This window comes from Nyctereutes procyonoides, unplaced genomic scaffold (genome assembly GCF_905146905.1).
Source record: "Nyctereutes procyonoides isolate TBG_1078 unplaced genomic scaffold, NYPRO_anot_genome, whole genome shotgun sequence".
Lineage (NCBI taxonomy): Eukaryota > Metazoa > Chordata > Mammalia > Carnivora > Canidae > Nyctereutes > Nyctereutes procyonoides.
The window spans coordinates 41,157,620-41,183,753 of record NW_026575131.1 but is presented as its reverse complement, the minus strand read 5'-3'; the positions used below and the strand labels follow the sequence as shown (position 1 = coordinate 41,183,753).

The window sequence follows — 26,134 nt, the reverse complement described above, 5'->3', positions numbered from 1 at the left end:
CAGAGGGTCGTCTTTTCACATCTGCTCTTCCATTCACAAAAAAACAGTCCCACAGGAAGGCCTTTTCTGCTGAGATGAGCTTCAATTTCCCCAAGTATCATGATCCTCCCTGCCTAGAACATGCTGAATATGTGAAGAAACCTTCTGCTAAAGTTGCCGTAAACTTGAGAGAAGCATGAAAACATAAGAGAAGAAACACTAAGAGCGTATAGTTAGCAATATATTCACTTTCCCTATTTCCAAAGAGGATAAGACTAGCAAAAGAGAATTCATTTAGGGGCACCTGGGTGGTTCAGTCAATTGAGTGGTCAACTCTTGATTTCCACTAAGGTCATGATCTAACAGATGGTGGGATCAAACCTCGTGCTGGGCTCCATGCTCAGCTTGAAGTCGGCCTGGCCCTTTCCCTCTTCCCTTTCCCCACTTTTTCTTCCTCTCAAACAAATAAATAAATAAAAGATAATTCATTTGTAACTTTTAAAATGTCATTAGGCAGCATATATATGTAAAGCTCAATACTAGTTTTTAGGGAAAATACATGAATATATCCAACGAAGTTTCTGCCTGGAGAATAAAATGTTAGAGTCAAAAGACCTAGATCCCAATCCCAAATTAGCCTCTGATTCAAAATTTATGCCCTCATGATGTGTTTCCATTTATCTACCTAAAAAAGTGCTTAGTGCTTAGATAGTAGAATAAAAAATATAATGACTAATTGTCAACATTCATCTGTTTCTTATTTCTAGAAGATTCCTTTGAGGCAAGAATGAGAAAAAGCACAAGCCTTAGAATCAGAAAGTCTTAGGTCCAAATTCTACTTCTGAGACTATATTATCTGCATGACTAATGTAGAGTCTCCATTTTCTCATCTGTAAAATGGAGAGAATACTTCATAGTACAGTTATGTGTATATGACTAGCTACCTACCCATCAATAGGTAATTAGGCACAGGGTATTCACTCAGTAGATGGTAGTTGCTATCAATCACTGGCAAGCTGAGGCCAGGCAGTTAACACGAATGCTCTGAAGTGAAGAACAAAGAAAACATTTAATAAGGCCAGGTCTAGAACCAATTATGGATGAAACCTCAGAGCCTACATGACTAATGGTGGTTGAGTATGACGGGCCAATCTGCCTGGTCTCATATCACAAATCACTATACTCCCCATTCCACTCAGTTCCCTGCCTCAGAGCCCTAGCTTGCCTAAAGCTCTATATCTGCACACTAATCTGCTTTCTGGACATGTTGGAATGAGCCTTACTAGAAACACACAAGTTATGTGTGAAGAAAACATCAAAATACCAGTGAGGGAGGAGGGCATGGAAATCTGAATGCGTGAGGTTACTGAACATGGCGCCTTACTGTGTGGTTGGATAGAAAACCTCACCATACAAGACATCACCTCTTGGGTACCTGGGTGGGTTGGTCAGCTAAGCATCTGTCTTCTGTTCAGGTCATGATCCCAGGGACCCGGGATCAAGCCCTACATCAGGATCCCTGCTCAGTGGGGAGTCTGCTTCTTCCTCTGCCTCCGTCCCTCCTCCCTACTCATGCTCTCTCTCAAATAAATAAATAAAATCTTAGAAAAAACAAAAAACAAAAAAAAAACCCTCCAAGAAACCAAGACGTCACCTCTCCCTAGGATAACCGACACATTTAATGTGATTCAAAGAAAAAGGCTGACTGGATTTTTATTTATTTTTTACAAAACGACATAATTCTCAATTTTATATGTAGTAATGAACAGGCAGGCAGGAAGAGTCAGGAAAACTCTACAAAACAGTAATAAGGTAAGAAGTGGGACTAGACCTATTAAATATGAAAATATATGATTATGCCACACTGTGCTACTGAAGCTTCAATGGAAAGACCAATGGATCCGGAAATAGACCAAACACACAAAGGATTATACAGCATGACAACAGTGGCACTTCAGCAGGAGACAGATTAGACACCTGTTGATAGATGACCAAGTAATCCTATGTCACATCTCATAAACAACACAGACACACACACACAGTCAATTCTACACTGATCAAAGATTCAAATGTGAAAAATTAAAAATAAAAATTATTTTTATAAACTCAGAGTAGGAATGGATGGATGCTTAACTGACTGAGCCACTCAGGCACCCCTAAGTAAATTCTCTTTTGCTAGTCTTACCTCTTTGGAAATAGGGGCAGTGAATATATTGCTAACCATATGGTCTTTTATAAACTTGATAATACACAAAGAAGTCACTTAATAAGTAAAACAGAATAAATCTATGCCTAGAAATAAATGTTCACCTATAAGATCAGCACACATAATAAAAAGTACGCATCAGTGGAGAAAGTACAAAGAGGCTAGTACGCATATTTGCAAGGGTGAGTACATCTCCATGGCCCTATGGGGGACACTGTGGCAACACCTGAAAAAATTACTAATACACAGTCTTCAAACCATAGAATCTACTCCAGGGTCCCTTTTAATTACACAGATGTACTAGCATAAGTATGACATTCTATATATACAAGAACAGTCTATGTACTTTGTTTCTAATAAAGAAAAACTAACAAACACCTAAATGTCTACCAATAAAGAAGTGGTAAAGTCATTAGGTTATATCCACATGATTAAAATACTGTATACAGCTATTAAGTAAGAATGAGGGGCCCTTCTTTGTACTGATTTGTAAAGATCTGTAAAATAATTGTTAAATTTACAAAGCAAGGCACACCCCAATATGTAAGGTGTCTCATCTGTATAAAATCCAGAAATATATATATCATTGCTACCTTATGCATAAATTCTCTGAAAGGATGTAAAAGACACGGTTATAATGGGGTGTCTCTGGAGAAAATCTGGATGGGGATTGATGGAGGGAGGCAGATTTACATTTAAGTGCATATCCCTTCATACCATGGGAATGAACTGATTCAAAATTACTTTAAAAAATTATGAAGAAAAGAACAGATTTCCTTAGGGGAGAGGTGTGATAGACTTATACAAGAAACAACACATTTTTTCCTGAAATCCACCATTCTCTCCTCAGCCACTCTGCAAGGCTGCCCCTAACATGTAGTCTCTCAGCTTGGCCCAACCAAGGAAGGGCCATAAAAGTTCTGAAACTTCTGCTTTGCTCACTCAAGAATCAAAACAAATCCTCTTGCTACATTTCTTTGGAAATACTGAGCAAAAAGAAATGGCTAGCGTTCAGAAAATTTATTATGTTACCCTTGGTATCACTGTTGAAACTGAAGAACCAGTCTAAAAACTAAAACTAAAGAACTGGATAGAACACTGGAAATCCTAATGAAGGCTGGAAAGCCCTCTAACATATGACTTCATTTTCTGCCTTGGCAATAGGGTAGCTAATAGAAGATAAAAACAGAAAAGATGAGAATATCTTACACAGATAACGACCTTTAGTATTCTCTACTTACACAGCACGTATTCTTTACTGGGTACAAATTCATGCAAAGCACAAACTTTCCCCAAAACGACAAGTCTGTATCATGCAACACATCATCCCTTGACGAAGTCTGTCCAAAACCCTAAGGCCAACCAGTGTTTGTTTGTTTGTTTGTTTTTTTTTAATTCTGGAGTTAGTAGCTGCATCATGCAAGGTGAGAAACAGCATCATCTGAAGCTGAAAAACCTCAAAGGCTAGGAAACATTTTTTGAAGGTTAAGCTGAGGGAAGCCATGATTAGATATATACTTTTTAGGAAAAAAAGAAAGAAAACATTTCTAAATCTCGAAGGAGTCATCTTTCTCAATCTCATTCCAATTATTTGACTGAGGAGATCCAAAAGGGCAAAAATATGGCAAGTTTTATAAACTTGTCCGAGGATGCAGCCTGTCTCATGGCCAAAGACTATGCCCCAAACTCTGCCTGACATGCAACTGTGGCCAATGGCTGTGAAAAACAAACTGGTAAATATGGCTGCATCACTGAGAGATCATTTCCCACTTTTAGAAATGCAAAGTCTGTGCCTAGCAATGTTGGTTGGAAGTTAGTTACCGTGTCCTCTTTGGGGAAGACCATTTTCACTGACTAAGAGCAATTTGGATATTCAGTACCACCAGCACAAGCTACAAATATATACAGACAAGAAAATAAATCCCACGCATACAGCTGGACCTGAAATGTTTTCTTTCCTCCTGTGAACCCTTATAGAAAATAATGATTAAATCTGGCTGTAAGCTTTACACACAGGAGCCACATATACGTATGGTGTTTTCTTTTTAAATTTAAGAATAGTGGATGGTTATAGGACTTCCGCTAAACAATTTATTGTTTGAAATTCAACTTCCCCTCAAACTCAAGGTTCAGTGCTGGGTAAAAAGGCATGCAACCAAGTCACCAGCCTCTCAAGCTGGACACAGGGCATGCCTTGCCTGCCAAAAACACATAATTAGCAGTTACACATTTTCATGCCAACAAACCAAGGATTAACAAGGATGATTAGAGTCTGGATGGAACCAAAGCACAAGCTCTTTGCCTTTTGGATGCTGACTCAAAAGCCACAAGCACACACATTTCCCATGAAAGTGTCATACCGCTGGTCTTCAGTTGCTTGGATCTCTCTCGTTCCTGGACTGTAGACTTTGGCAGAAGTGGAGTAAGGCCTCGAGACTTGGTTGGTCTCATGTAGCCCTTCATGGGTTCTGCCATTCTGCTTTTATCTTCCTTCTTCCCTTCTGGTGCCTTTGGCTCAGACTTTTCAGTCACTTTGTCAGGTGCCTCCGAGATCTTATCTTTGGGTTTTAGGAGTTCAGGATGCTTGGAAGTAGTCACTACTAATAAGTTCTCTACCACCTGCAATGGAGTAGCTGCAGCTCTGCCATCTAAGAAATCTGACTGGAATTCTGGTGTTGCCATGGAAGTTTGTTCTGAATCAGTGATTTTAGAAGCCGGGCTAACTTCTTCCACTTTATTTTTTTCACTTTTTGGAGGCAACAGGGCCCTATCTACTTCCTTATTCAAACTGTCTGGGTCCTTGGATTCTCGACTGTCAGCATTTTGGTCCTCACAGAAATTGGGCTTTTGTGCTTTGTCTCCTAGTAAGTCAGGAATCTGAATGGGGGCAGAACCTTCCTCAGACTCTTTCTTTTTGTTAACTGGGTGTGTTGGAAAACTGTTCCCATCTGCACATGTTTCCAAGACTCTGACCTCACCTGGTAGGCTTTGGTCTTCTACTGACACTCCAGAAAGGTGTCCCTTTGCGAGCTCTGGGATTTTCTCTATCAAATGCTTCGATGCACCACTGGGTACTGACTCAGATCCTCCTAGCACATGTCCTCCATCCATTCCTGCTTCATTTTTTATGGGATCAGCAAACTCACCTTTATTCTTAAAACAGTTCCCTCCTTGGCAGTTAACTGTTTCTATGGCTGCTGTAAAAGTGAGGGCAACTCCTCCTCCTGTGCTTGCAGAAAGTGCAACAGCAGAGGGGGACTTGGGTCTTTCTTGATCTGGGACTCCACTTTTGCTGCAATTATCTACTGCTAATAATTTGGGTATCTGGGCCGGAGTGGTCTCTTGCTCACTTTCTGCCAAGATATTTGGAAAAGAATCACCCTCTTTTACTGTTTGAGAAGCAGGAGTGGGCAGTCCTTCACAGGCTGCTGACTCCAGAGCCTCTGGAGGGGCTGACTTATTCATCAGCCCTGGGAGTGTTCTGGGGCAGGTAAATGTGATATTTCTATTTTCGTCCACATAGCCCATTCCTTCAGTTCTGTGGTCCCCTGTGGTTTCCATGGGAACATGTATTTTTGATGCATCTATCGTATTCTCCAGAAGATGCTTCTCGGGGAAACTATTTTTAACCTTTTTGCTTTTTCCATCATTGCTCCTTTTATTTGGTTTGTCAGCCACTGCAGCATGTCCCTTGGTTGCATCTGTCTTGTTCTCTGCAGACAGAGCTGAAGGAACAAATCCTGCCCCCTGGGTTTGGCTTTGGCAGCTCACATCTCTCACCTTGGTATCGGGTTCAAAAACAGCAGAGTCCTTCACTATGTTTGTCTTGTTCCCACCAAGAGCCCCAAACTCAAAAGAATTAACCTCATCATTCCTCCCCTTTTGGTCACCTACTTCCACTGTGGGAATAGCTGATGTATGTGAGGACAAAAGATCATGATTTAAGGGGAAAATGCAGCCTAAGTCCTTGTTTTGATGAGGAGTACTACCAGCATCTCTATCCTTCCCTACAAAAGGTGGGTTGGGGGTTTCCTCCTTGCACTCCATTCTAGCAAGCTGGGTGAAAGAATTGTTTTTGAACTTTTTGGTTTTGCCCTCATTACTCCTTTTTTTAGGCTTTTCAGAAATCCAGGGAGCTGCCTCACCACTCACCCAAGGACACTTTCCTTCCTTGTCCTGGTTACTAACACCCATATTTCTTTCTGTCCTAGTGCTGGAAGTCGTGCCTGACCCACTTCCCAAAGGAATCAACATGTGGGAGGTGCTGGCCCCCCACACGTCAGCTATCTCTGTAGGCTCTCCCATCACCACTGCCTCAGTGAGACTCACTATGGTCCCTGACTGCTTTGAAGAAACCAGTTCCTCACTCTTCTCCCCAGAAGTCACTCTTTCAGTTTTAGGGGCTGGCTCACTTGCTGCAAGAACAGCTGGGCCATCCTTCCAGCTGTCCAGAAGAAATGGTGGCTCAGATCTTGCTCTTCCCTTCCCAGAACTGGCTCTCACTTTCCCAGAACCTGCCCTTCCCTTCCTGCTTCTGCCATCCCCTGCCATTCTCTGAATAGGCTCTCTCTCTGGCCCAAGCATCTGAACTGCCACCTCATCCTGCAGCTGCCTAGAAGCCAAGGTGCCCATCTCTTGGCTTAGCTTGGGAAAAGCTTCCTTTGTTAGTTCTTTAATCTCTTTAGCTCCTTCAGAAAACCCTGTCTGTCTGTCCTTTTGCAACGTAGTCACTTTACCTTCATCATCCCCTTCTTTTAGACTACTTCCTAATGAGGAAGTTGCTGGCCAAGTGGGTGCCAGGTGAGGCAGTTCTTCTGCCACTGTGGGTTTTGAACACCCCCTCACAGCTTCTTGGTCTGAGAGAGGAGAGCAACCCTCTTTGGGTGTGATCTCCAAAGGAATTTCTACTTTGTGTGCAGAAACTTGTGTTGGGGGTCCTTTCCGATCAGGTGAGCCTACTGTTTGGCTTTCATCCACGGGGGTTTTCAGGTGGGGTGCGGGCCCTGGTTGGCCTTCACCTGGCTGCAGCCATTTCTGGCCCCGGCCCAGGGGTACTGACTGGCTACCACTGACCTCTGCTTTTACTCCTGGCTCGGGCTGAGACCTTCCTGCAGTTTTCAGGGGTTCTTCCAAAGGACACAAAGGAATGCTGACACTTTCTGAGACAAAGTTCTCAGCTACCAGCTTCATGGCTCTGGACTCCACTTCACATTCCTTTTTGAAGTTTCCTCTGGATGCCAGTCCATATTCCATGCCCATAGCAGTAGGCAGGCTGGGAGGAACACCTGACTTCTGTGGATCTACTGCAAAGGGATGACCTTTACGGTCATCTGCACTGTCGTCATCCCAAGGTCCCCCAGCCCGGACTTGAGGATATCTCTTTTGCTTTGGTTTCTTCTTTTTTTTCTTCATCATCATTGGTGCACTATCTATATCCCAGGCCTCCCTGCCAAGATCTCGCTTGGGTTCAAAGAAGTCAACATGAATAGTTTTCCTTTGGCTCCCCAGCTCACCACAGGAAGACGAACCAGAGACCCATCCCAACTCAGACAAAGAGCAGGTGCCCAGCCCGGGATCAAGAGTCTTCCGTGGAGAAGAGACTCCCAGCAGCTCAGAAGGGACCCTGGCAGGCCTGGGCCGAGTGGACCTGCGGTCACTGGGTCTGCACACTTGTTTGTCTTGTGTGGGAGGGGTACCTGTAATACATGAAGTTGGCCAAAATTCCAAACAAAAAACTTCTTGTTATTGTTTAAAAAAAAAAAGAAAAAAGGTCCATTTAACTGACTTAACTGACTCAGTTAAGTCTATTTCACCAACCCACATACTAATTCATTTAGGAAAATAGTTTTTTCTAAAATATTTCTTACTCTTAACTGGGATTAGCAAATATTTAACAAAGATCATCATCTCAGGTAAAGAAAAAAAATTCAAACCGAGATCTTCCAACCTTCTATAATAAGTAAGTAGTGCCTGTAAATCTCATCAGCTACTTACTTATATTTATCATTATTTTTAATTGGTACATAATCCTCAGTTCTGCAACAAGATGGTAAGCTCCTGCCTCTTTTTGCTGACATGTGTTAATCAACTGAATGAAATACATATGATTTTGTGCAGAATTTATAATTCTAAGAGTCTGTCACCAATATTATACTTGTCAAGCTAACCAGATCAACTCTGGGAAACAGACCAGGAGGCCAGACTTATGCTACTGGGGGGGAGAAAGAGGAAGAAGAAAAAAAGAGACTGAATTAGTTATTTTGGCTAAAGAAAAATCTTCATCATTCCAGAACCAAAGCCTCCTACTTTGAAAGACAAATGTGTTAGATTTCAATGTTCTGTTCCTAAATGTACTTCCCGAAAGATAGAAAAATATACATAACGCCCAGAAGGGTAATGAATTAGAACAGTTAGGATAAGTATCCTTGGAAAAGTTTCAAGAAATCAAGTTGTCCAACCTCTTATCTCCAAGTCAATGCAGCATGGATTCAAGATTCTGGGAAGAGACTCACTAAGAGCAGGTTGGGATAGCTCTTGTCAAGCCTGATCCAATGAAATGACTTCAGAGAACATTAAAACACTTAAATAGTACTTTCTGTTCTTGTTTTTACCCTCTAATGTCCTACAAATCCAATACTTTATTTAACATCTCAGGTCAATTACTGCTTCTTTCAAGAAAGTGCTAGGTTTTAGTACCCCACAACATTTATAACATTTAATTTGGCAACCAACCAGCTATTTGATGCTATCTCTTAATACTATTTTATTGAATTATTATATGAATCTTTGGCTACAAAGTTCATGCCTGGCAACTTTCCTCACCATCCAGGCTATGATGTAACAACGCAAGGGCAAGGACCCAGAGTTAAATATCTATATCCCTTAGCATGGTATATTTTGTATACAATAAGGAATTGATAAATCTTTATTGATATGCTGAGTCACTAAGAAAACATTAAAAAAATCACTTTATTTAGCTCCTACTTGGGGCTAGACAGTATGTAAGCACTTTAGCATCTCAGTGAAATAAGTCACGGTCCCTGCCCTCGAGTTTACATTCTAATCAGTCACAGAAAAGTAAGCAGAGGGATCCCTGGGTGGCGCAGTGGTTTAGCGCCTGCCTTTGGCCCAGGGCGTGATCCTGGAGATCCAGGATCGAGTCCCACGTCAGGCTCCCGGTGCATGGAGCCTGCTTCTCCCTCTGCCTATGTCTCTGCCTCTCTTCCCCTCTCTCTCTCTGTGACTATCATAAATAAATAAAAATTAAAAAAAAAATTAAAAAAAAAAGTAAGCAGAGAATCATTAAGTTGATAATCATACATACATGCTTTGACTTATATCTAAGACATGCAATCTTAAAGTTCATTGAATGTTCGAACTCCAAGTTAGAAAGTACCTTGGAGCAGTGCCTCTCAAAGTTTAGTGTGTATAAGAATTGTCTGGAGAACTTATTAAAATGCTTATGAAGGTCTGAGGTGGAATCGAGGACAATGCATTTGTAACAGGCTCCCTAGCAATGCAGATGCTGTTGGGTCATAAAACACACTGTATCTAACACGGGCTTATTAGCAAAGGTTTACAGAACATTTGACCAACATATTCCTCATACAGCTGAATAAATGGAGATACAGGGAAGTTAAATAACTTACTCAAGACCACACAGCATATAATATTGAACAGTTGAACTGGGCTAAAATTTAGATGTCTTGGGACACCTGGTGAGTCAGTGGTTGAGTGTCCTGGGATCGAGTCCCACATCAGGCTCCCTGCAGGGACTCTGCTTCTCCCTCTGCCTATGTCTCTGCCTCTCTCTCTGTCTCTCATGAATAAATAAATTAAAAATCTTAAAAAAAAAATTTAGATGTCTTGAGTTGATGTAGTGATAATTTAAAAATATGTAAAAACAAAAACAAAAACAAAAAACTATGTAACCAGCTGACCTTATGCCCAGACAAGACAAAAATCTATCTAAGAAAGAGAATGGACTTCATAAACAATACTGCTAATTACCATCACAAAAAACTAAGAACAGCATCCACCACCACCAACCCATTGCTCCCAGTTGAAGCAGTTTCAAAGATTCCACTTGGTATCCCTAACTTACCCGAGATCTCTGAAGAAAGTTCAGGAGGTTGGCTACTGAATGGTTTCTTTTGCTTTTGTTTCTCTAACACAGAATCGTCATCTGTTGGCAAGTTGTACTTCTGGCCCATGGCTGGGACTGGTTCTAAGCGTAACAGTAAATACCACAGATTTTAGAGCAGCACTACTTAAGCTCTTTCTCCACCTTTCAGAAACTGGAAGCAGGAATAGTTTTGGAGGGACTGAGGGAGGGATGCTCCTCTGAGGGCAGCAGAGAGATAGCTAGAGTGGTAGATAGAAGGTGAAATTGGGAAACTTTTTGTTTTAAATGGGAAAAATATCAAATATTTGGATGTTGGTGGGAATGATTCAATGGATGGGGGCAAAAACTGGTGAGAGGCAGGAAAGGAAGGAATACTTAAGGGCATACTTAAGCAGGCAAGAGGATGTGGGATCTAATGCAAAATAGAAAACAGCCTTATTAATGAGGCGCAGAGATGGCTTCCTTCCAGTAACAGGAGTGAGGCAGAGACTTGGAATCTAGTATATAAGCAGGTAGGGAGAGGAGATAGCAAAAGTCTCTTTTACTGAACATTTTCTTTTGTTGCTTAAATTATCAACAAGGAAAACAAATTAGCAGAGAAAGGAGGAGGGTGCTGGGAATGGGAAGAGGATGAAGGTGAGAAAGACAGTCTAGGAGAGCAGGAATGTGTATAAACTCACAAAATACAGTGTAACGGTCTTTATATTCTCTAGTACATTTGTCCCTTATCCTTCTGGAGACTACCCCATGGGAGACAGAAATACTGAGTAAACATAAACCCGTACCTGGAGAAATGATAAAAGTAGATGCAGCTGACTGCCCCTCATCCTTGGGAGATTTTAACTGGCACGCCTTGCTTATTTCTTCCTGTGTCCATGGAGTGTCCATGTCCTTAGCTGGAACTGGTGCCACCTCTGTTTCTGAGAGTGGTGCAACATCCTTGGCGGGATTCACATTGTTGGCCAGGATCACCTCTGTCCCAGGGGGCAGAGCCACATCCTTAGTCAGGGCTACCTCTGTTTCTGGAGGCTGAGGCACATCCTTGGTCAGGGTCACTTCCGTTTCTGGTGGCACAGCCACATTCTTGTCCAGGGCTACCTCTGTTTCTGGAGGTGAAACCATGTCCTTGCCCAGGGCCAACTCTGTTTCTTGGGATGGAGCCACTTCCTTGCCCAGGACCATCTCTGATTCTGGGGATGGAGCCACGTCCTTCACTGGGGTCTTTTCTATATCTGGATATAGAGCAATGTCCTTGACTGCGGCCACCTTTGTTTCTGGGGGCAGTGGCACAACCTCAGTCAAGATCACCTTGGTTTCGGGAGGCAGTGTCATGTCCCCAGTTGGGGCCACCTCTGTTTCTGGGGACAAAGCCACTTCCTTGGCTGAAGGTATTTCTGTGGATGATATAACATCTTTAGCCAATGCCACTTCTATTTCTGAGAGTGATACCACACCCTTGGCTGGGGCCATCTCTCTGTCTGTGCATGGTACCGTGCCCTCATCTGGGGACAAATCCATTTTTATAGGTGGTGCTCTCTCTGTTTCTTTGAATGATAATATATCCTTGGCTAGGGCCACCTCTGTTTCTGGGGGTAGTACCACATCCTTGGCTAATGATACATCTTCTTCTGTGGACAATACGACATCCTTAACTGGAGCTTCTTCTGTTTCTCTGGGCAGTACCATGTCCTTGACTAAGGGCATATCTGACTCCATAGATGATTCTATGTCCTTAGCCTGTGTCACATCTGATTTGGGAGATACTTCCATGTCTTTAGCCAATGCCACCTCTATTTCTGTGGCTGGTGCCAGGTCCTCAGCTAGAGCCATCTCTGTTTCTCTAGATGGTGACATGTCAGCAGCCTCCAGGCCTCTCATGGTTTCCAATGCTTCTGCTGGTGCCCTCTCTTCTGCTGATGTCATTTCTACCTCTTCAGCTGGCTCTATGGGAAGTTGGAAATTTAGGACTCATCACTGTGTGCTCATAGCTCTGCATTCAAAACTTACTTTCTGAGAACACAGGAGTATCTAGATTTTGTGACCATAACACCCTAAACATAATACCCTACTCTTTCATAGTCCCGGTACTGAGAAGAACAGGATACCGAGAGAGTACATAGTAGAGAAGGAAAAGAAAAAACACAGGTTTAAAAACAGCAGCGGCCCAGGCACACAGCTATTTTAAGAATGGGAACCTGTGGCACATCTAGAAAAAACCTCTAAGGCATAAGTCTGCACTGAATTAAAAAAAGATTTTCTGTGCCCACGAACTCCAAGTGTTGTATTTCACCCACACCTTCATTCCTTCAGCTGTGAAATCAGTAATTAAAGGAATAAAAGCATTTGTGATAGTTCTAAAATGTTTATCTATATTGCTGTACACTGCTAAAAATGAAGTCTGGTGATTTAAATTATGATACTGTAACCATTAAGTGATAAAGAGGGGTTCTACCTGTGGGCTGCAGAGGCTGTGGCATGGCCATTGGGGAAATGAACGATTCTGAATGTGGAGAGTTTGGGGCTTCCATGGGCCACCCCTGAGGAACAACAGCTGCAGGAGAAAATGTGCCACAGGGAAACAGTCCTAATATTGAAACACAAACAGATTTTTGAAACTGGGTCAGTAATGAGGGAAAAAAGGCATTTGATATTGAAAATCAGCTTTGTATACTGCCATAATGACAAAGACCTAAGGACTAATGAAAAACAAAGCAAGAGAGTTTTAAAGTAAAAATTGTTGACGTTTTTCAGGTTTTGGTAAATTGTTACCTGGCTGTCATGCCATTGGTCAGCATTAACTAGGAACCTTCTACAGCATATTGCAAGGAGTCAAAGTACCAAAGATGAAGCTCTAGCACCAAAAATATCATAACTGGCACAACACAATGTACAGTAAGGAATTGTGACTCTTGATTTCCTCATCTGTAAAATGAGATGAATGCCTTCCTCTGCAACATTACACAACAGTTTTGTGAAAATGTCTATAAATTATTTAGAAAGAGACAAATGTAGAAGGATTATTATCATGCTAGCCTCTGTCAGACATAATAGGGGATTTAATATCACATGGTCCTTGCCATCAAGAGTATTACAATTTAGCTAGAGGGGCAAGACAAACATATATTAAATACTGTATAGGGGGCACTTGGGTGGCTTAGTTATTAGTTTGAGTGTCTGCCTTTGGCTTGGGTCATGATCCCAGGGTCCTGAAATCAAGCCCCGCACCAGACTCTACTTGATGGGGAGCCTGCTTCTCCCTCTGCCTCTCCCTTCTTGCACTCCTCCTGACTTGTGCTCATTCTCTCTTGCTCATTCTCTCTCAAATAAATAAATAATCTTGAAATGTCATCTTAAAAAAAAGTTTAAAAAAATACTGTATAGTATGGACTAAGTGCTCCAAGAGTTTAAGAACAACTATGAGGATTAGAACAGCCACAGAGGCTTCAGAGGAGAAGCAAGAGCAGGAAGAGAGGAGAGAGTAGTCCATTTCAAGGACGGAGGACACTGAGCAAAGTATGAAAATGCCAGTAGGACAAGAATGTTTCTGCAACTACCAAATCAGTTGGATTCAAATAGATCTTGCATACCAGAGAGGGAAAACAGGATTAGAGTGAACAATGGAAGAAGGATCTGGAAAGCCAGAGAAATTTAGACTTGAAGGGCAAAAAAATAGTCTTTTAAAAAAATGAGATGATAAATATAGAACAGGGACCCAGTGACCAATGTAAACAGGTATGTCTGGAATGAATTTAAAAGGGAGCAGGAAGTCTGTTAGGAGATTCCTGAGGTGGCCTAGGTATGAAGTGACAGGGGCTTCTACAGAGGAAGGCAGAGGGAGCATAAAGGAAGAGAACAAGATGCTGTAAAGAAGTTAATGGGACTAAATGACTTGCTAGCTGGCAAGCTGAAAAAAACAGGAGTGAAAGCCACAATCAAAACATCAGGCGACTACATGGATAGCATCAACATTAACTTATATGACATCTTTCCCCCTAGAGATCCTCAGTTCAAAGAGAAGCATAATTACAACATATTATTAGGCATGAGCTTTACAAATACAAAATTATAAGCATTATTGGAAGTGGGACTTATTGGCAATAGGTACTGAAGGAAACCAGAATGTCACTACAAAATATGCCTCTTTGACATAAAAATTATTTTGAACTGAAAGCAATTAGGGAGCAATAAACCTAGAAAGCTCCCCACTTTCTGCCTCAGGGCAGGATATAAATTCTCTTCTTCTGGGAGACAGACTGTCAGCCCAGAGAGAGCACCAGAGGAACCTGCAAACAAACTTTACTCCACTGGTTCCCTCTCACGCATTTTTTACCCACAGTTTGCCACTCATGGAAGCCTAAAAACTGCATTCCTTTGTCTTGTCATTTCTTTTCTTTTTTAAAAGATTTTATTTATCTATTCATGAGACACACACACACACACACACACACACACACACACACACACACAGAGAGAGAGAGAGGCAGAGACACAGCCAGAGGGAGAAGCAGGCTCCATGAAGGGAGCCTGACATGGGACTTGATCCCCGATCTCCAGGATCATGCCCAGGGCCGAAGGCGGGGCTAAACCGCTGAGCCACTGGGGCTGCCCTTCTTCTTCTTTTTTTTTTTTTTAAGATTTTATTTATTCATTTGATAGCAAGAGAACACAAGTAGGAGGAGAAGAGGGAGAAGTAAGCTCCCTACTGAGCAAGAAGCCCAAAGCCAGGCTTGACCCCAGGACCCCAGGATCATGACCTGAGCTGAAGGCAGATGTCTAACCAGCTGAGCCACCCAAGCACCCCTTTCCTTTCACTTCTTTAGACATTTACTGTTCTTTGTTGAAAATGCTATATAAATTTAAATTCTAAGCTACCACTTTGAGTTACTTTTCTCCCGTATGATGGGTTCTGCATGTGTTAACAAACTGTCTCCTGCTAATCTTTTTGTTAGAGTCCCAGCTAAAAACCTAAGATGGTAAGAAGTGAAGTTTCACTTCCCTCATGGTATCCTGGCCACATTCATGTTAAAAGTTATACAAAACCAGGAATAAGGATACTACTAATTGAGAAATAAGACATGTTTAGTGTTTACTAAGTACCAGGTGTTATGAGAAGTGCTCTTATAAAATTCTATTTAATTGTCACCACATCTTTAAGGTAGGAACAAGCGCTGGCCCCATAGATAAAGAAATCACAGTTTAGAGAGGACATAACTTGCTTGAGGTAATGAGCTGGTATAATGTGGAGATAGAATCTGGCCCTATCCAGCCCCAGTGGCGCAGAGGTTTAGCACCGCCTGCAGCCCAGGGTGTGATCCTGGAGACCCAGGATCGAGTTCCACGTCAGGCTTCCTGCATGGAGCCTGCTTCTCCCTCTGCCTGTGTCTCTGCCTCTCTCTCTCTGTCTGAATTAAAAAAAAAAAAAAAAAAAAAAAAAAGAATCTGGCCCTATCGTATAGTATTCAAGATCCAATGAGAGGAGGTGAGCAGACCCTGAGCAGCTCAACTGAATTCTCTCCTGAGACCAATCTAGAAAGAGCCTTGTTACAGCTAGAGCCAAAAAATATGAGTGATTAAATTCAAAGGTGATGAGTAAAAGTCCACATTAACTGTTTGGAGTTAACCAATCAATCTAGTTGAAGAAATCATACCATAATTGTCTTGCAGGGGAGCATTTCGTTCTGTAAATGCTGCAGCATTGGTTGTTCCACTGGGGAGAAAGAGAAAATCCTCCAGGCCATCATCATGGTGCATCTTAAAAGGATCTGGAAAAAAGAAGGAATTTAAAACTCATTCAGTGAATATAGCTAAAAAGATTAGCATTCCTTACATTATGATGAATACTGATTGGCTACATTTGTGTCATCAATAGAAGTTAAATAAATTGAGATAATATGTGACTGAACATGGAAAAGAATATGTAATCTCATATTCTCTAAGATTTGATTATCTGAATCAGCCAACAAATAAAAAACCAAAAGCACAACTAATACTCAATTCTATACTATGTTAAGAGTTGAAAGTACATATATAATTAAACTTTCAATATATATTTAGACATTCATTTTAGGTTATATGGGGGAAGGGGAAGGCAGCCAGACAAGTAAAGACAATACCTCATGTGGACTTTATGAAGAAAACTACTTTTAAAGAACTGTCTGAATAAAACAAGGTGAACAGCTGGCATCTTAAGAAGAGAAATAAACTCTAGAATCAGAAGTTGCCGTTAAGTAAAGACACTCAAAACATCAGGGAAACTGCCTTCTTATACGAGAAAAGAGCAAAGCCGGTCACAAAGCCAGTCAGGCCAAGCAAAAATTTTGCTACTAAGGGACGCTTGCTATGATGAGCTCTGAGTGTTATAAGTAAGTGATGATTCACTGAATTCTATCCCTGAAACCAATATTACATTATATGTTAACCAACTAGAATTTAAATAAAAATTGTCCTGTGTGTTCATTGCTACTAGCACATCTACTTCCTGGAGCAGACAGATCAGCATGTATTCCAATGCAAGCAAAGGATAATCAGCCTTTAAACTGTGGATACTGTTTCCAAATTACTTTAAAATGGCTTCCTTTCTTTTTGATCTTTAGTCATGAAATGTTCATTAAGACATTTCTGCCCTGATGCAAAAATGAAATATTAAGAATGCAATGGTCAACAGAACTTTGAGAAATGTACTAAAAGATTTGTGATTTAATCTTTCTGATATTCTACACTGGAAAGGTTTGTGATCAGCATGGTTTTATTCTAGGTACCAGAAAGGGGGATAATAGCATGCTTTTTCTCATTGCCCTTAGTATAAAATATACCCTTAATATAAAATATGCCAATCCTACAATAAATTCTTTATCAGAGAAAAAAAAAAGAATTCAGCTTCTGGGGCAGGTGGCTTAGTCAGTTAAGGATCTGCCTTCAGTTCAGGCCATGATCCCAGGGCCCTAGGATGGAGCCCTGCATTGAGTGCTCTGCTCAGTGGGGTGTCTGCTTCTTCCTCTGCCCTTCTCCCTGCTTGTGCTCACTCTTTCTAATAAATAAGTAATATCTTTAAAAAAAAATCTGCTTCTAAGGAGGCCTTCTCAAAATTTGCACACATCTGAATTACCCTGCAGCCTTAAAGAAACACTGATTGCTAGGCCCTAAGAATCTGATTTCTAACTAGTTCCTTGGTAGATCCTAGTGACTCATTCCCTTCAGGGGCTTCATTTGTCAGAGGCAAGCTGTACCACCCTCTTCTAGTTAGGGTTGTCAAGATCAGGGGAGACCATGGTACTGGTAAGTATAAACAAGCAGAAGGCAAACTAAGAACTGTTGGGGATGGAGGAGACCCCAATGTTGCTTCTCCAGAACAGCAGGGGAGCTGGGAAGAGAGATTATAACCATTCATTCTCTCCAGTATCACTTGGTTTGGGGTGGTTGCTTGCTTGTTCTGCTTCTCACACTTCCACTGAAGGAAAACAGGAAGCCTAAACCATCAAGGAGAGTAATTGTATGGTGTGCATATTAGGATGGAAGATTTGCTAACTTGCATGTAAAAATGAATGGTTTCTAACCAAGTTCCGTCATTTACTTATTTTTTTACGGAGTGCCTCTAATATGGCAGAGCCAGTGTGCTCTAAAAACCCAGAGGAGGGATACTTGGGTGGCTCAGTGATTAAGCATCTGCCTTTGGCCCAAGGCATGATTCTGGAGCCCCAGGATCGAGTCCCACATCGGGTTCCCTGCATGGAGCCTGCTTCTCCCTCTGCCTATGTCTCTGCCTCTCTCTCTGTGTGTGTCTCTCATGAATAAATAAATACAATCTTTTAAAAAAAAAAAAAAGGGAAGGGATCCCTGGGTGGCTCAGCGGTTTAGCACCTGCCTTTGGCCCAGGGCGGGATCCTGGAGTCCTGGGATTGAGTTCCTCATCGGGCTCCTTGCACGGAGCCTGCTTCTCCCTCTGCCTGTCTTGCCTCTCTATCTGCGTCTATCATGAATAAATAAATAAAATCTTAAAAAAAAAAAAGGGGGGGATCCCTGGGTGGCGCAGCGGTTTAGCGCCTGCCTTTGGCCCAGGGCACGATCCTGGAGACCCGGGATCGAATCCCACGTCAGGCTCCCGGTGCATGGAGCCTGCTTCTCCCTCTGCCTGTGTCTCTGCCTCTCTCTCTCTCACTGTGTGCCTATCATAAATAAATAAAAATTAAAAAAAAAAAAAACAGAGGAGATGCAGAAGGTCAGGGCTGAGAACATTTAGCAGAACAATATTTTCGTTCAAGAAGATCTTCACCTGATAAATACTTAAGCTGAAAACTAAAGAAATGAGTGGTTACAGGGAGAAGACCTTTTCTCCATCTATATTCACTCCCTCATAGTGATCTCATTTAATCCTACAGTTTAAAATCCTGTAACTTAGTAACACTCAAATTTGTACCTCCAGACATCTAGAACTCACCCCTTATATCCTGACTTTCTTTTTTAAAAGATTTTATTTATGTATTCATGAGAGAGGCAGAGACATATGCAGAGTGAGAAGCAGACTCCCTGAGGGGAGCCCAATGCGGGGACTTGATCCCAGAACCCTGGGACCATGACCTGAGCCAAAGGCAGATGCTCAACCACTGAGCCACCCCGGTGCCCCTCTTGGCTTTCCTAATAAATTGCCAATCCTTTTTTTTTTTTTTTAAGATTTTATTAATTTATTTTGACAGAGAGAGAGAGTGAGTGAGAGAGCACAAGCAGGGGGGAGCAGCAGAGGGATAAGTAGGCTCCTTGCTGAGCAGGGAGCCTGACACGGGGCTCAATCCCAGGACCCCAAGAACATGAACTGAGCTGAAGGTATACACTTAACCAACTGAGCCACCCAGGCACCCCTAAATTACCAATTCTTAATATATAAAATAAAGTCAAAATGTAACATGCTTCCCAAATGACCATTCATACAACCTTCCCATCTCTAATGGCATTCTATCTTTTTGGTCAAATCATGAGGAATCCACTAAAAAACTACTAAAACTAATTAGTTCAGCAAGGTTGGAAGATACAAGATCAATATACAAAAGTCAATTGTATACCCATTACCTTCCAATGAACAATCTAAAAATGAAATTAAGAAAACCATTCCAAAAAAAGAAAACCATTCCATTCATAGCATCAAAAAAACAAAATATTAGGAATAAGTTTTACAAAACAGAGTATAAAATTTATACTCTGAAAACTTCAAAAATATTGTTGAAAGAAGGTATACATAAATGTAAAACATTCTATGTTTATGAACTGAAAGACTTAATATTGTTAAGATGGCAAAACTCCTCAATTTGACCTATAGATTCAATGCAATTCCCAGCAGAATCCCAGCTGATTTCTTTACAGAAACTGACAACCTAGGCACCTGGGTGGCTCAGTTAGTTAAGCATCTGCCTTTACTCAGGTCATGATCCCGGGATCCTGGGATGGAGCCCCACATTGGGCTCCCTGCTCAGTGAGAAGTCTGCTTCTCTCTCTCCCTTTGCACCCCTCCCCCCTGTGTGCTCTCTCACACATTCTCTCTCTCTCAAATAAAATAAATCTCTTAAAAAATTTGACAAGCTGATTATAAAATTCATGTGGAATTGCAAAGGACCCAGAATAGCCAAAACAATCATTTAAAAAAAAAAAATCCCTGGATTGCTCAATAGTTTGGCCCCTGCCTTCGGCTCAGGGGTGTGATCCTGGAGCCCCGGGATCAAGACCCATAACGGGCTCCCTGCATGGAGCCTGCTTCTCCCTCTGCCTGTGTCTCTGCCTCTCTCTCTCTCTGTGTCTCTCATGAATAAATTAATAAAATATTTATTTATTTATTTATTTTTTATAAAATATTTTTTTTAAAAAGTAGGAAGATTCACACTTCTCCACTGCAACACTTACACAAAGCTACAGTAATCATGATAGAATAGTACTGGTATAAGGACAGACATACACATCAGTGCAATAGAACTAAGAGTTGATAAAACTATAGATCTATGGTGAACAGATTTCAGCAAGGATGCCAAGACTAGGAAATGGGGAAAGAATGATCTTTTCAAAAAATGGAGCTGGGACAACTGGATATCCACATGCAAAAGAATGAATCTGGACTTCTCTACCTCTCACCATATACGAAAATCAACTTAAAATGGATCAAAGACCTTAATACAAGAGCTAAAATTATAAAATTTTTAGAACAAAACATAAGGATAGATGTTCATGACCTCAGATTTGGCAGTGAATTCTTAGCTATGACACAAAAGCATGAACGACAAAATAAAAACTAGATAATTGGGCCTCATCAAAATAAAACACTTTTATGCATCAAAGGGCACTATCAAGAAAATTAAGAAAATTAGAAGACAACCCCCATAACATGGGAAAAAAATATTTGCAAATCATAAATCTAATAAGGGTCTAGTATATAAAGAACTCTTATAGGACAACAACAACAACAAAGACACACCAATTAAAAATGGTAAAAAGGGGGGCAGCCCCAGTGGCCCAGCGGTTTAGCGCCACCTTCGGCCCAGGGTGTGATTCTGGAGATCCGGAATCGAGTCCAACATCAGGCACCCTGCATGGAACCTGCTTCTCCCTCTGCCTGTGCTTCTGCCTCTCTCTCTCTGTGTCTGTCATGAATAAATAAATAAAATCTTAAAAAAAGAAAATGGGACAAAAGGAACGTCTGGGTGGCTCAGTGGTTGAGTGCCTGCCTTTGGCTCAGGTCATGATCCCGGGGTCCTGGGTTCAAGTGCTGATTGGGTTCCCTCAGTGAGCCTGTTTCCCTCTGCCTGTTTCTCTGCCTCTCTCTCTCTCTCTCTCTCTGTCTCTCATGAATAAATAACATCTTAAAAAAAAATAGGACATGGTATCTGAATACACATTTCTCTAATGAAGATATACAAATAGCCAGTAAACACATGAAAAGATAAAAAGATGATCATCATTAGCTAAGAGGTAAATGCAAATAAAAATCACAACAGGATACCATTTCAATAGCAACTAGGCTAGATATAATTTTTCAGAAGGTAAAACAAGCATTTTTAAAGATGTGGAGGAATTACAAACCTAACCCACTATTGGTAAGAATATAAAATGGATGCTTTGGAAAATAGTTGGGCAAGTCCTCAAATGATTAAATAGTTACCAAATAATCAGCAATACCAACCCAGGTATAAACAAACCCAAGGTAAATGAAAATGTATGTTTGCACAAAAACCTGTACATGAATGATTAAAACAGCAGCACTAACAACAGTAAAACAAAACAAAACAAAACAAAAACGAAAAAAACCGGGGATCCCTGGGTGGCGCAGTGGTTTGGCGCCTGCCTTTGGCCCAGGGCGCGATCCTGGAGACCCGGGATCAAATCCCACGTCGGGCTCCCGGTGCATGGAGCCTGCTTATCCCTCTGCCTGTGTCTCTGCCTCTCTCTCTCTCTGTGTGTGTGTGACTATCATAAATTAAAAAAAAAAAAAAAAAACCCGCAAACAACCTATACATTTACCAACTGATGAAAAGATAAACAAAATGTGGTATATCTATGCAATAGGTCCCTCTGAAAGAATGAAGTACTGACCCATGACACAAAATGCACAATTCTTGAAAGCTTGCTAAGTGAAAAAGCCAGTCACAAAAGAGCACATACGATTCCATCTTATAAAATGTGCAGAACAGATAAATTTAGAGAGAGAGTCAATTAGTGGCTGCTTAGTGCTGGGTTGAATAAAGAGACAGGGAGTGATATCTAAAGAATACAGAGTTTGTTTTTGAGGTAATAAAAATATATATTTTTTGAGGTAATAAAAATATTATGAAGTTGATTCTGGTGATAGCTTTATATATATGTGAATACACTAAAAATCCACTGAATTGTACACTTTGAATAGGTGAATTGTATGTTATACGAATTATGTCTCAATAAAGCTGTTTTTAAAAATTATCATATATCTAAGACAGTCAACAATTAGAAAATGGTATAGAACATCAAGTACTAGTTCATTTGGAATCAGCTATAAGCACCTTATAAGTTAGATGGCAGAAAGGAAGTCATATATAAATACAAAATACAAACAAAAAAAAAAAGACTGAGCTCTCAACCTGGCATGGGGCCATTGATGCTACCACTTTGAGGTCCTTCTACAATCCATTCCTAGCTCTAGGCAACTACACATATGCTTTTGGTCTCTATAGATTAGTTTGATTTTATAGAAATTGGGTATGAGTCTTAGTTCCTTCTGTCAAATGAGGATGATAAATACTTGCAGACTTAGGTAAGAAACACAGAAAATATGTGTAGGAAGGTGCTAGCACTGTGCCTGGCACACAAAACAGACATTCAACAAATGGTGCTATAATTACTATAAAAATTCCTTTTGGAAGAATTAAGATTCTAAGGTACTACTGACAATTTAGTCTTCAATGAATATCAGTTTCAGTTAAATTACTAAAACAGTCCTTGAAAGGGAGAGATTTAGAGGGGCATGGGCCTCAGAAGAAGGAATTGAGAAGAGAAAGGGTCAACTAAATATTCAGGGTAAATGATTACACCTTGGTTGTGCTTTACAAGCTATATTTAAGCTAAAAAGTTTTATCTACATGGTGGCTGCAAATTTTTCATGCTTATGTCATTGCTTACACTAAGCAGTCACAGGCAAGTCTGCACTTACCAGTCTGGGTAGGATTCACCAACTGTTCTGGCTCAAAGCAAAAGTTTGTATTTTCTGGCCAGCTCTGGATGTTCTGATATCCCTCGTAGGGCATTTTCTCTTCAAGGAATTGAGTTGGCGAGCCTTTAAATACAAAACACGGAAAAAAAAGTTAAAAGGTACTTTTGTCTTCTTCTCCATTAGAGTTGAGTTTCTACAAGTATCACAATTAGTATAATTATGACAAAATCATACCTACCTAGCGCCTTTCAAGAAATCTTTTTTAAAATTTTACAACAGAAAAACATAATCAAAATACTGGAAGTAAAAAAAAAAATACTGGAAGTATAAGTTGTTATTAGGTTAAAAATACTGCAAAATAGGGATCCCTGGGTGGCGCAGCGGTTTGGCGCCTGCCTTTGGCCCAGGGCGCGATCCTGGAGACCCGGGATCGAATCCCACATCAGGCTCCCGGTGCATGGAGCCTGCTTCTCCCTCTGCCTGTGTCTCTGCCTCTCTCTCTCTCTCTCTCTCTGTGACTATCATAAAAAAAAAAATTAAAAAAAAAATACTGCAAAATATCTTCTGGTTATGATATGTGAAAAGGTTAGTGATTTTTATCTACAAAAGAACAAGTATAAAATTTGACAACTGGGGATCCCTGGGTGGCGCAGCGGTTTGGCGCCTGCCTTTGGCCCGGGGCACGATCCTGGAGCCCCGGGATCGAATCCCACATCGGGCTCCCGGTGCATGGAGCCTGCTTCTCCCTCTGCCTGTGTCTCTGCCTCTCTCTCTCTCTCTCTCTCTGTGACTATCATAAGTAAATTAAAAAAAAAAAAATTTGACAACTGTCAGCAACAATCATTTCAAGTCACCAAAACCCAAAAAAATGTCAGATCTAAATAAATGGAGAGAAATACTATGCTATGTTCATTATAGAAGACTCGGTATTGTTAAGATGGCGATTCTCAAACTGACCAATAGATTCAAGGCAACTACAATTAAAAATTCCAGTAGAATTTTTTGAAGGTGTCAACAAACTCATTCCATAATTTATAAGGAAATGCAAAAAAAAAAAAAAACAAAACAAAACAAAAAAAAAACACAGAATAGCCAAAACAATTTTGAAGAACAACACACTGGAGGACATTATCTGATTTTACAAGTTATTACAAATGAGTGTGGTATGGCCCACACATTAGATAAATGGAGCAGAATAGAGTTCAGAAAGAAAACTACGTAAGTTGTGGACAACTGGTTTTTAACAGAAGTCCCAAGGGGAAAGGATCATTTTTTTCTAACCAATGACACAGAAACAACTGGTCACTTACCTTACACCATACGCAAAATCTAACTCCAGATAGATTCAAAACCTAAATGTAAATAGGTGAAACTAAAGGAATTTGTAGAAGAAAACAGAGGAGAAAACTATCTCTGTGACCCTGAATTAGGCAGAGATTTCTTAGACATGTCATCAAAAGCAAGATCCATAAAGGAAAAATACTGATGAACTGGACACCATTGAAATGTAATAAAACTTTTTCTTTTCTTTTTAAAAAGATTTTATTTATTTATTCATGAGAGACACAAAGAGAGAGGCAGAGACACAGGCAGAGGGAAAAGCAGGCTCCATTGCAGGGAGCCCCATGTGGGACTTGATCCCAGGACTCCAGGATCACGCCCTGGGCCGAAGTCAGGCACTCAACCGCTGAGCCACCCCGGGGATCCAAAGCTTTTGCTTTTCAAAAATACTATTAAGAGAATGAAAAGAGAAGCCAGAGACTGAGAAAATATTTGCAAATGATAAATCTAATAAAGGACTTATATAGAGAAGAGATCAAAATCTCTTAGAGCATATTTTTTTTTAGTTGTTTTTTAAAGATTTATTTATTTATTTATTTATTCATGAGAAACACACACACACACACACACACACACACACAGAGGCAGAGACACAGGCAGAGGGAGAAGCAGGCTCCATGCAAGGAGCCTGATGTGGGACTCGATCCCGGGGCTCCAGGATCACACTCTGGGCTGCAGGCGGCGCTAAACCGCTGCACCACCGGGGCTGCCCTCTTAGAGCATAATTATAATCTACCTTAGATCAATTTTATAGGAAACAAATTCATTAATCACATTAAAAACAATATTTATAAGCAACTAGATAGATACTGGCACATACTGTGTATTCAAAACTGTGTTTAAGCATTTAATATGGGGAAAATAGCCACTTCAGTCTTTTTATGCAGTCTTGTTTATACTTGCAAAGAACAATATGTAAAGTTCTTATTTTATTTCCCTCACATTTTCTTTGTTCTGATCATATTTATTAAAATGTTATTGTCGGGCAGCCCTGATGGCCCAGCGGTTTGGCGCCACCTTCGGCCTGGGGTGTGATCCTGGAGATCCGGAATGGAGTCCCACATCAGGCTCCCTGCATGGAGCCTGCTTCTCCCTCTGCCTGTGTCACTCTGCCTCTCTCTCTTTCTCTGTGTCTGTCATGGATAAATAAATAAATTCTTTAAACAAACAAATAAATAAAATGTTATTGTCTGTTCAGTCTAATAATAAAAAATTAAGACTTGGAAAAAATCTCTTACAACACAACTGTAGGACAAGCAACTCAATTTTAAAGGAGCAAAAATTTTCAATAGCCATTGTCATCAAAGAAAATACACAAGTGGGTAATATGCACATGAAAAGCAGCTCATCATCATTGGTCGTTAAGGAAATGCAAACTGAAATCACTATCAGATGCTATTACACTACTGAACCACTAAATCAAAAAGACTGACAATACCAGGAGTTAGTGAGGACAAAGAGAAAAAGGAAACTTCTTTCATTCCTGGAGGGAAAGTTAAATGGCACTACTTTAGAAATTAGTTTGATGGCTTTCTTTTCTTTTTTTTTTTGTGAACAGCTTGAGATATAAATTATCCTTTTAAAGTGTAGAATCCCGTGGGTTTCAGTATGTTCACGGAGTTATACAACTACCACCACTAACTTCAGAATATTTTTATTACTCCAAAATCCTCTATATAAGTTTCTGTGTGGTCATATGTTTCTAATTCTACTGAGTATATGCCTAGCAGAATTTCTAGGTCATACATCAACTCTTATGTTTAACATTTTGAGAAACTGCCAGACTGTTTTTGCAAAGCGCTTGCACCATTTTACAATCTCTCCACAT

The 26,134-nt window shown here is 40.7% G+C and overlaps 1 protein-coding gene across 19 annotated transcripts in view; it reads right to left on the bottom strand.

The window, feature by feature from the left end:
* The window catches only part of MAP4 (microtubule associated protein 4), a 192,222-nt gene that overhangs the window by 43,991 nt on the left and 122,097 nt on the right, over positions 1 to 26,134 (bottom strand). For 9 of the 19 annotated variants that reach the window (XM_055344044.1, XM_055344041.1, XM_055344045.1 and 6 more), the window contains exons 4-9: positions 22,966 to 23,088; positions 15,959 to 16,072; positions 12,763 to 12,894; positions 11,096 to 12,253; positions 10,290 to 10,412; positions 4,546 to 7,881 (exon numbers count right to left, since the gene is read on the bottom strand). In XM_055344044.1, coding sequence (XP_055200019.1) covers positions 4,546 to 7,881; positions 10,290 to 10,412; positions 11,096 to 12,253; positions 12,763 to 12,894; positions 15,959 to 16,072; positions 22,966 to 23,088 — 4,986 coding nt within the window. The remainder of the gene's footprint in view (positions 1 to 4,545; positions 7,882 to 10,289; positions 10,413 to 11,095; positions 12,254 to 12,762; positions 12,895 to 15,958; positions 16,073 to 22,965; positions 23,089 to 26,134) is intronic. The other 10 variants (XM_055344050.1, XM_055344047.1, XM_055344049.1 and 7 more) reach the window with 5 other exon arrangements.